Genomic DNA, 11,720 nt, shown 5'->3' on the forward strand with positions numbered 1-11,720 from the left:
CTTCAGTGTCACTAATCTTGCAATACTATGAAATATTAATAATGTGCTGGAAGAAAAAAAAAATGAACTGTTAACATTGTGCCTGTGCTGCATTGGGCCATTTGTCCTTGAATCCCCTCTCCCCCCCCCAGTAAAAGATGGTTACTGGAAGTGACACATTACTGTTGCATTCACTGCTAAGGAGGCTTTGTCCAGGAAGAGGAGAAAGTCTGTGACTATTTCAATAGCTAGCGTTCAGAAATTTAGTATTTGTATTGCTGGGCCATCCTACTGATGACTTGTAGTTTTTCAAGGATGTTGGACCTGAAGTGTGCTCTTACTGCACAGCTGCTGTTTGATAATAGTTTACAGCCAAACTGAATAGGTTAAATCTTACTGTCTTCCCCATTGTACCTTTATTAGTGGCAGAGAACTACTCTGTAAGCTGGATCAGTTTCTGTCTGTCTTGGTGATAAGCTAAAGGGAAGAAATGGGAATGTGTGGCAAGCAGGGATCTTCAGGTTTTGAGCTGATTGTCATAACAGAATTGGATGGATTCAGGGTTTATTAACTCAATTGTTTTGCAAGGAGTTTTTTCTTTTGATACATATGTTGTCCAGGAAACCTGGTAAGATAGACTACTACAGTTCCTGCCTTGTCACCTGATGGAACTGAGAATAATCTGCTAGTTCATTTTTTTGTTTAAAAAGTCTCAATTTCTTCAAGGGCACCTGATTTTTCTTCTCTCCCTTTTGCTGCAGCTAGTTCTTCATCCTATGTTTGGAGAAAAAAATATGGTTTTAAAAACCTTCTTAAAATCCAGATCTTCTATACAGCACCTGAAACATGCATACCACCTCGCTCTTCTCGGTTTTCTTGCTTGTTTTTGCTTAATTATTTTTACCTGGCTAAAGTGGTCAGTTATGTTATGTCTTTTTGTCTTAAATCTTTGAATTTGAAAATCAAGTGTACTTACTGCGAAGTGTACAATTCCTACACTGCAAAATGATTTTATGGGAGAGTGGGAATCAAGTAAGGTACTTCTCTTTTCCCCTAGCAGAGATGAATAATGGTACAAAATAACTCAGCAGACTTGTGTAGACTTTTTTCCATGATACCATCATGTGCTTCTATGTTTGTAATAAAGTGTTTGTCATCTTTGCTTATAGGACATTGGTGCTGGAAAAGGCAAATACTATGCTGTCAACTTTCCAATGAGGGATGGTATAGATGATGAATCTTACGGACAGATATTCAAACCAGTGAGTACTTTTTTTTTTTAGCTGTCTGGAAGGATACTAGTTTCATTTTGTGGATTTATTTTCATAATGTGTATTAACAACTTGTTGTTTTATATGGATTATAGATTATATCCAAAGTAATGGAGATGTACCAGCCCAGTGCTGTGGTACTACAGTGTGGAGCAGATTCACTGTCTGGTGACAGGCTGGGATGCTTTAATCTTACTGTTAAAGGTAAGCAGAAAAGTGTTAGTTTGTTGTCTGTAACTTTTTATTTAATAGAAACCTCTATCCCCCATACTATTTTTCAAGACACTTTGCATGATGAGGACTGGAGTCACAAAGATTGTTAATTACTATGATTAATCACCTCTTTCTTTGCTATACAGGGATGGCCAAAAGAAACCCAGAAGTTGCCTCTTTCTTTCTGTCCATCTAAAAAAGTTAAGAAGCTTGGTTTTCCATGTTCTTCCTAGCCACAAGTGATTCCCTTTCTTCTATACACAGGCTTTCTGTAGCTTTAAAGCAGTGTCCTGGAATGATGGGATGACAACAGTCGTCCTACTGCAACATTTACTATGATGGGCAAATAACAAAACTAGCGGTTCACTTAGTAGGGCTCCAAATACTAAATATCAAACACCTTGTTGAGTGTAAAATAGGTATTACTGAAATGGGAATACTCACTGCATTGTTAAATTTATAGTGGTGTTTGTTATACTGAGCCTTATGTTAACATTCATTTTTATTAACTTTTATAGAATTAATTTATTTTAGTATTGCTTACATTTCTACCCAAAAGCATGATTCTCAAAATTGGGATGAGATATTAATTTAGCAAACATTATTATTATTATTATTATTATTATTGCATTAAATTTATTATTATTTTATTTAAGTGATAAAATATTAAATGTATGTTGGACTTTTGCTAAGCCTTGAATCCAGCCTGTTTGAATCATTCATTTTCTGGGTTTTCTTGTTTTTGTGTTTTCTTAATGAGGCAATTAGAGTTTTGTAGGCAACAAAATACAGTATAGTATCTGTTGGGTCTGCAGTGTTTCAGGGTTCTTTTCTTGATTTGCACCAGGTGGCAAAGCTACTTCAGTTGCCCATACAGCTCAGATTTTTTTCCATCTTACATATCTTGGAAACCAAGAGAGCTGCTGCCTCCTACAGATGCCTTTCAGTATGCTGTATCTCCCTGGAGTGTGTACTGTCTTGGCACCAGTTCACTCTGTAAGCAAGACTTAGCAACCTCTAATACAGGTTCAAATTTAGAGGTAGAAAGGACCAAGTACTGATTTACTGTTTTCCCTTCTTCCCCCTTTGCATTTGACTGAGAAATTGTCCCTAGATTTGTCACTGTGTATTGACATCAGTTATGAAAAGACAAAACACTAAACATTCTAAGAGCATTTCAGAACAGCAGCAATAGACCATCATGCGGAGTCTCTGAAGACTGGGGTGGATAATGTTTGATGTATTTTGTACATTTCTTATCTGTAGATCTTGATTTCTTGTGAGGTTGTGCTTAGCTTTTGGGAGAGACAGTTCTGTTTTACTTGAATCAATTCAGTTCTCACTTGCTAAGTGTGAGCATATGTTTGATTAAATAGTTCATTTATATATTTTTCTGTTTAATATATATTTTGCATATATTGTCAATTCTTTTTGTGTTTGACAGGTCATGCTAAATGTGTGGAAGTTGTAAAGACTTTTAACTTGCCATTGCTGATGTTAGGAGGAGGAGGATATACTATTCGTAATGTTGCTCGATGCTGGACGTATGAAACTGCTGTTGCCTTAGATTGTGAAATTCCTAATGGTAAATATTAATACCCAAATTAATATTAAGAAATAATCATGAGAGGGTTTAAGTGAACAGATAGCAAATATTTCTATAGCTAACTGTAATGCATCAGTTTAGAATAAACTACATAGAAGGCTATTGTTAAGATTTAGCCAATAAATTTTCAGTAGCTTATGCACTAAATAGACTTAAGCATTTGGGGCTTTTTTTTTTGTGCCTTAGCAAAAGCTTTAAATGATTGGATCATTTTTGGAAAATTCAAATCATGTAAAACTTACAGAACCTTACTTGTAACTATTTTTAATATGAATGTCATCAGTATGATAGAATATATACTGTGTTTTGATTGTAACAGTATAGACCTAAGTTGGGCACCACGGACATGGTATTCACAAGAAGTTAATGAGTATGCAAGTGTCCATTTTACGTAGTAAAATATAGCTGTTTCTTCATTGTATCTATGACTTAAAAGTAACTGTGAACGTATATTGACTTTCTCTCTTCCATTTGACTCAATTTTGACTATACAAGCTATCTTAAAAAAAAAATTGAAAATAAAAAAGGCAATAGTAGACTTCTTTTGAATAGTTGAATAGTGAAGTAATTTCTCTGAGGAAGATCACCAAAGATCCTGCACTCCCTTTACTTCTGGCCAAATATACTTCTGGACATGTTTTTGGAATGCCTTTTTATAACATTGGTATTTGGACTGGTTTGTTGCACATCAGTCATTGGCAGTTTTCATGTTGGACTGCAGCTTTTGCTGATAACCTTTTGCTATTCATGTATCTCTTGCTGGATTCATAGTGTTTTTGTCTGACTTCAGTGGAATGCTGCTGTCAGTGAGAAAAGAATATTTGGACAGTACCTTTCAAGATGTGTATTTTCCATCTTGCATGTCAATAGATATTCTTTGTCATCCAAAGCTTTTGAAGAGACAGTAGTATTTCCTTATCTCAGGACTTTGTTTCCATTAGCGCGTCCCATTCAATTAATATATATGAAGTTTTTTGGATTTTTTTTTTTAACATTCGTCTCAACTTCATGGGTCCCTGTCATCTTCAATCTGTTCTGAGAAAGAACAGTGCACTTCTAAATGTTGCAATAGCAAGTTAATCTTCCTATCTCCTTTCTATCCACCTAACAAGATCGCTTATCCTGTAATAATAATAAATGAAGAAACAAAGTAAAGGGTTCAATTAGAAGTGGATTTCAGTGTCTTATTTCTTAAGGGTTCTAGTTTTTTTAGATTTCTTTATCTGGGAAGATACAGTCATATTCAATATAAAATACTACCGTTTTCCTGGATATGAAGTGTTCATTGACTTCATTTTGGGGATTAGATGTTCCAGTCAGGGAACCATTATCTGTGAAAATACAAAAAGCAGGGGGAGGGGGAACAGACAGACATGAGCGTCACTGAACCACTGTACAGCGCTTACCATGGGTATTGAACTAGCTGTGATCTTCAGCCTAATAATAGGTATTATATGTTTTACTGAAAGAATATTTTGAATGGCTCACTTAAACCTTTCAAAGTGGACTAACTTTGAAAACAGCTATAAGAAATCATAAGTTGATCTTGTCTTTTCTGCAGAGGTAGCATTTTTAATTATTTTTCCAAATTTGTTACTTATGTTGGTATATGTTCTAACATAATTACAGTAGAACTTTCTCTTGCTCTTTGTATTTTGCCAACAATTTTAAGTTAATCTGTTGAAAAATTTAGAGGAAAAACACTGAACAGTTCAGGTAGTACTTAAGTATTATTGCTTACCTGAATGCTTCAGGTTTTATAGTTGTCTAAAATCCTGTCAAAACTACTGTTGTATTTAAAATCTTTTTTAGGTCACAAAGTTGTCTTTTGTGTTTTGGTTTATAGAGTTGCCATACAATGACTACTTCGAGTATTTTGGACCAGACTTCAAGCTTCATATTAGTCCTTCGAATATGACTAATCAGAATACACCAGAATATATGGAGAAGATCAAGTAAGTAGTGATTACCTTATCTATCAAGTAGGTCATGTGGATCACATTTCTCCAGAAGTTTAATTGTTAGGCAGTTTTGAAAACTGCTTTTCTTTGTTAAACACTAAAAATAAGTACTGAATAGATTTGATGTATTTTTCATTTCTGTCAGAAGAGATTCTTTTTAAGTTCCTACAACAGTATGTATACTTATGAAGTCCTATGACTATATATATGAAAATTTAAGACCCAGCTTGGATTTTTACTTTTTCCAGCAACTAGAGAGATGACTGTTTTACTTGGCTTCCCATTCTAATTTTGTAGAAAGTTTATCCCGTCAGGAAAAAAGCTGGTATGCTGTGATGATTAGGATTTCTAATTCTCAGCTCCATGTCTAAACACTGTCATTCTTTGTAGCTGTCAGCTGTGAAAATAAAAAGTCATATGTGAGCTTGGACATCCAAAACTGTGGAAAGATAGCGATATGTGTGCAGGCAATTGAGTGCCTGTGGTTTGACAAATCCATAAGGTTTGAGAAGCAGTCATTGCCAAGCTATAGCGGGTGTGTGTTTTTAGCCTGTGCCACTTCTGATACTTAGTTTATTTCTCCTCACATCCTGAAGGTTTGATTGTAAACAAATATTTTTCTTCAGGGATGGAGTAATGCATACATGCAATCAATTTTGTGCTCAACTGATAAGAGATGATTGGTTAGCATGAAGTACTCTTTGCTTACCAAGGCTTGTCACTGCTCTGGGTTTAAAAGAATAAACCCCCACCGCTGCCCTAAGTTTAACAGGCTGTTAACAGCGCACAGGAATTCTTTTGGTTACTAAAAATAGATGAATAAAGATGTGAAACTAGCTGTGTAAGTTTGCCAGTACTGCTATAACCTGTAAAACTGTCAAATTGCAAAATTCACCAAAGCAGTTAAAATACTAATTTTTGAGGTGGTTGGTGTATAGACTGTGATTGGTGTTCATAACACAAATACATAAATCACAATCGAATGAAAGGGTTTTAGTGTTTAATAATGTGCAAGGGGAAGAAAACCCACCTATTTTCTATTGATGTAATTCTACAAAATTTCTCTGTAGTAATAATGCTTCAGCTGGTGATCTGCTAGGCTGCTTGCTGTATATTGTGTATCATTGAGCTTTCGTGGTGCGAGTAGCCTGCAAATCTTGCTTGCTCTTTAGCACATCCCTGGGCCCAGATTGTATGTGTTTTATCAATGGAGATACAATCTCACATCCTCATACTAGCACCCTCAAGAAGAGCAATGACCCGTCATTTCAGAGAATCCTCCTTCAGTTACTTGTATGCTTTCACAGAGACCTAATTTTATGGGACTCCCTGGATTGGCAAAACTGGTTTGCCAGGTCATGTGATTTGAACAGAGGCAGAGACCCTAAGGATTCCAAAAAAGCACCAGTTGCCATTTAGCTTTTCAAATTGGGCAGAAGGATACTGAGATAGTTGTTACAAGTGCTAGAATTTGATGCTTGCCACACTTTTCTCTCTACTTGGACTTCTTTGGAACCATAGTTTTAAGTTCCAAGAGAAATCCAATGTCCTTCCTCTTCCTGCATGTGGTGCTTTGGAGTGTGGGGTCCATCACATCAGGTTGCTTAGACAGGAGAGAACTTCTGTCTGTTCTTCCTGAAACAGTCAATGAGGAATCTTATCCAGATGGATCGCTTTTGACCCTGAAGTCAGTGCCGTACACAGTGTGGAAGTCTTCATGCTTTAAGTGTCTGGCTTGCTTTCTAAGAAACTAGAGGGTATTTTATTATCCTACTTGATGCTCTAGCTTATAAACAGAGTAATACTGTCAACTCAGTTCAGCCCAAGTGGGCAGTACTTGTGCTGACCCTGTGGTGAACTGAAGATTGAAGTTGGTTGAAATAGGTGTTTTAAAAGTTCAAAGAAAATTATGTTCAAGAACACTGTGGATACTAATGATCTGTTAGAGATGGAAAGCTTTCTGAATTTGTCATGCTTTTTTTTTTTAAATGAAACAATGACTCTAAAGCAAAGCAGGTTAACTTTGAATGCAGAGTTTTCAGAATTAAATACAAAATCCAGGGAAATGCTACTTCTGTGTAGTAATAACTTTCCTTGTCTGTTACTTGCAGGCAACGCTTATTTGAAAACTTGCGCATGTTACCTCATGCACCTGGCGTACAGATGCAAGCCATTCCTGAAGATGCTGTTCATGAAGATAGCGGAGATGAGGATGGAGAAGATCCAGACAAACGCATTTCTAGTAAGAAATATCTTTTCATGATAGGGCATGTCCAAGTAGAGTCTTTTTAGATTTAATTGTTTAGAACCTTAGTCCTAGTAGTGCAGTATTGGAAGATTGCCAGTTTTGTTCCCCGAGTAAAAAATTTTGCCACTGGTCTGCCAGTTTTGCTGTTCTTAAGGTGGCATCTCTGCACAAGTTGAACCTGTTAAAGGGGTCTAAAGAAGCGCTGAACGAACATAGTTTTTTGCATCTTATGAAACAGTCTGGCTATTTCAAATCTAAAATAGATACTCCAGAAGTCTCAGATGAATTGTAACTAAAGGAATACAGGACTTAACTTCTGTCTTTTGCTCTTCACAAAAGAGGTTTCCCGTTGATGTAGAATGAGATACTGTGTTTTCAAAAAAATTCTTTTATTTGTGGTGGTGGTGGTGGTGGTGTTATGAGGTTTTCCATACTTGCAACACTGCCCTTCACTTCATTACCATTAGCCTTTGTATGGACAGTGAGTTGTTCTTCAGCTATAGCTAAGAGTTTCCTGCTACATTTAACCTTTTTTGATGGTGATTGGAGTCATTCTATAACCTCTTATTGGTGCACTGTCCATTTTCTGAACTGTTGAAACCATAATGTTTTCTCCTGTGATTTAGTTTCCAGTATTTGAAATTTATTTGATACATGTTAAAATACTCCCACTCTCCCCCTGTGTCTCTGTAAAGCTATTTTTGGAAGTCATTGTGAGAGTCCCAGAGTATCTTAAAAGATAGTATTTTTAGCCATAATTTAGTTCATCAGCATTAAATGATTATAGTATATTATTACTCATTCTTAATTTGATAGTCCTTTTTTGTTAGGCCTATTGTAGTTGACTTTATGCTCAATTAATTTCATAACTCTAAATCCTAGTTCGAGCATCTGACAAGCGCATAGCCTGTGATGAAGAATTTTCAGATTCTGAAGATGAAGGGGAAGGTGGACGACGAAATGTTGCAGATCATAAGAAAGGAGCAAAGAAAGCCAGGATAGAGGAAGACAAAAAAGAGACGGAGGACAAAAAAGCAGGTAGGACTCTGGTGTGATTTCATCCTATATTTTAGAACTGCAAATGTCAGTTCTGCCAGGAGAAAGATGCGTTTTCTGTTAACAGTTAAGTAGCTGTTGAGATGGTGATTTATTTTTTCCATCATATTTAAAGCATCTATTTTAAATTAATCCGTTTCAAGATACAGCTATTCACACTAGAATAGTATTTTCAGCCAAGGGTTATTGTTGCTTCCCCACAAGCTTGAAATCTTAGAGCCAGGGATTTGTATAGCTTAATGAAAATAGGGATAAAAAGGGTTCTTGCTTTAAATACGTTAGGCAAAGAGTTTGTTCCTGTTTGTTTGTTGTGGGGTGAGCCAATTAGTTTTCTCTGAAACAGAAGCTGGATAGGGTTCTGGGGTTAGTGTAATTCCAAGGACTCTTGACTTTTCCAAGAACAGACTACCACATGGAGCTCAAGGGAAATCCAGGTCTCATTACTGCATACCATCATTATGGCCAGTCAAGAGAGGCTTGCCTTGAGGTATTTTGAATCACTTGGCGTTGTGCCCAGATCACTGCTTTGGATGGATGCATTTAACACTGTATGTTAATATGTAACCAGTGACTTCTTTTAAAAAGCTAGTTCCCTTTGGCTAGGAGTATATATTTAAAAAAAAAAAAACAACCCACCTTGGTCATGCTTTTTTCTTCTGAAGTCTTTTAAGGTTTTCTTGCATCTTTTGGTATATTTAAAATCTTGTTATTTTTCAGATGTTAAGGAGGAGGATAAATCCAAGGACAGCAGTGGTGAAAAGACAGATGCCAAAGGGTAAACCCTAATTAATTAATAATGAATGTCACCTATTTGTTTATTAATTTAAAATATTATAAAGTATTGATTCCTGTAGAGATCACTTTCAATTCCTCATAATACTAAATATTTTAAACTCATGACAGTAGTAATTCAAAATTGCATTTCTAAAACAGTTAATTGAAAAAATGAAACAATTTATTTTTGCCTTTGTACAGAGCAAAATCAGAACAGCTCAGCAATCCTTGAACAAAAGATAGCCTCTCATCAGTTGCAGAACATAGTACCAGAGTTGGAGAATACCTAAAAGAAGAAAAGTTTTCATATTGAGAGAGACTGCTGATTTCATTTTGTACTATTTGGCATGGACCGTATTTATTTTCAAACGGCTTTGTTCTGGGTTTTGGCAAGTTGTATTGTGAGTTTTCTAATTATGAGGCAGAAATTCCTTTCTTCACCATGCTTTATGTAATAGTATTTAAAAATGGATGTGAGTTATTATGTTAAATGTCTAAACTGATCTATTAAAGTAATTTGCCTTTCCTGAGCTGATTTTACCTTTTTTGTAATTTTATCTTTATTAAAAAAAAAAATTGTACTTGCTTGTCTTTTGTCCATCATTGAACTACAAAGGGGAAAAACTCCGTGTAAATTAAGCAGACTTACATTTATCTATGAGTAGCTAGTGGATTTAAATGGACAGCTGGCAAACACACAGGTTGAACTGTGTTGCTTTCATCAACTCCACACATTTCAGTGACTTCTGCAGGGCGTGCAAACACATGTACTGGAATATGAGTACGTGAGATTTGAACAGTCTGAATAAATGGGTGAAGAGATTTAGGAATAAGGTGGCTGTATGAACTCGCATTTTAATGTAAAGGTTTAATACTCTGCAGTCACATGCCTTGAACTGTCCCAAGAACCTTTTCCACCATCAGAATCTACCCAAAAGACTGATTCATTTGCTGTTCATGAGATTTGTATGTGGTTGTCTTTCAAAGCTTGCAAGATAGGAAGTGAAAGTTTGGATTTAACTTATAACCCATTCTGATTTTTTACGACTATGAGCAACATAAAACTTTGTCTCCCTTAAAAAGAAAGGTTTTTATTGCCTTTCTTCTTGATTCATTAGTTAGTTCTGGTGCCTGAATTGAAACAGAGACCTGAGTGCACACATTCCTTTTTTCTTTCTCAATCTACAACAGTTGTCTTATAGGTTGGCATTTAATGAAACACACAATCTTTGGTATCAAGATTTCAGAGCAGTGAGCACAGAAGTTTGCAGAACTGCATTACTACTCAATCTTTTTTTTTTCTTTCTTTTATTTTGTTGGGTTTTTTTTTTAAATAAAAATTAATCTTACTACTTTTTTTAATCTATTCTCTTTCCATAAAATTCTGGGATTGTGGTCTATGGCCTAGTTGATTCATTCACGTTAAAATTCCAATGCACTACTTTGAATTATTTGTGCATTTGTTTTATCCGAATGGTACGTTCACTGAAAGCTCTTCTGAAGGCATGTCATGTATTGACAAATTTGACTTTTTTTCCGATGAGAATAACTTTCACTAAAACTAGGACTACTTGAATATGTAGGAGGGGAAAAGTTTTGTTAATGCCTTTTTAGCATATATATATATACACACACATATATATATTAAACCTTACTTTAATCTTCCTGAATGTTTCATCTTGGAGTCTTCCCTTCCATTTGGACATTCAGACTCTTGGGTAAACTAAATAAGGATTAGATTCTTAAAGGTGCAGGGAGAGATACAGTGGGATTTTTCAACACTCTGTACTAGTGCTGTGTTCTTCCTTCCAGAAAAGTACCTGTAAGACTCCCATTAGGGTTTGTCTTGACCCTGTATTGAAAAATCAGATTTAATTTTTTTGCTGCTGTTCAGTTGAGCTGATGGGTGCTTTCCTAACTGACATTTGCATAATCTTAATAGTAAATTTGCCCAGTGATTTAAATACTATGCTAACCTGTTCCTATATATGGCTACAGAAAAGCCTTACAATTCAGTTTTACAAAGAGTAGTATGAACTCCTAATTGCCTGCTTCAAGTCTTTGATTGTTACATTTTTGGCTGAAGTTTAGCAAGAAGATGGCAATTCTCTGTAGTTTAAGATGCTGATAATTTTAAATGGCTTGTGGATTAATTGCTGGTTCTGTTGGGAAGGAAGACTTAAGTATGTGAGTAGAATTATTGGACTGAAATACAGTATTTAAGGGGATAAAATAGTTTGGGTTTTTGTATGAATTAGACTGTTGTCGTCAGTAGACTCTTTAACATGTCAATGTGTTTTTGCTAGACTGAGAACCTTTTCACTCCAGTATTGCCCACGTGGTGAAGCGTTGCTTTTATTTGAGTGGGGATAGTTAAGGTACAAATGCTCTAGGATCATGCTCTGGCCAAATGGTCTGTTTGCCTTTCTCTAGTCCCATGTTACCTCTCCCAGAATTGGATCAGCTCACTTTTTTTCTTAAAAACAAACAAAACAAAACAAACAAACAAAAAACAACCACAAAAAACGCCACACCAAACCCAAAACCAAAACAAAAAAACAGGAAGAAAGCTGTTTTCACTTAATATTTCTAATAACAGCAGGCAGCCCCCC

General features: G+C 35.7%; 1 protein-coding gene across 1 annotated transcript in view; it reads left to right on the forward strand.

The window, feature by feature from the left end:
• Positions 1 to 9,684, forward strand: part of HDAC2 (histone deacetylase 2) — a 16,568-nt gene extending 6,884 nt beyond the window's left edge. The window contains exons 6-13 of the mRNA XM_009581596.1: positions 1,149 to 1,241; positions 1,346 to 1,454; positions 2,908 to 3,048; positions 4,916 to 5,024; positions 7,142 to 7,272; positions 8,161 to 8,316; positions 9,052 to 9,109; positions 9,310 to 9,684. Coding sequence (XP_009579891.1) covers positions 1,149 to 1,241; positions 1,346 to 1,454; positions 2,908 to 3,048; positions 4,916 to 5,024; positions 7,142 to 7,272; positions 8,161 to 8,316; positions 9,052 to 9,109; positions 9,310 to 9,340 — 828 coding nt within the window. The 3' untranslated portion in view covers positions 9,341 to 9,684. The remainder of the gene's footprint in view (positions 1 to 1,148; positions 1,242 to 1,345; positions 1,455 to 2,907; positions 3,049 to 4,915; positions 5,025 to 7,141; positions 7,273 to 8,160; positions 8,317 to 9,051; positions 9,110 to 9,309) is intronic.
• Positions 9,685 to 11,720: the final 2,036 nt, after the last annotated feature.

This window comes from Fulmarus glacialis, unplaced genomic scaffold (genome assembly GCF_000690835.1).
Source record: "Fulmarus glacialis isolate BGI_N327 unplaced genomic scaffold, ASM69083v1 scaffold18827, whole genome shotgun sequence".
NCBI classification, from domain to species: domain Eukaryota; kingdom Metazoa; phylum Chordata; class Aves; order Procellariiformes; family Procellariidae; genus Fulmarus; species Fulmarus glacialis.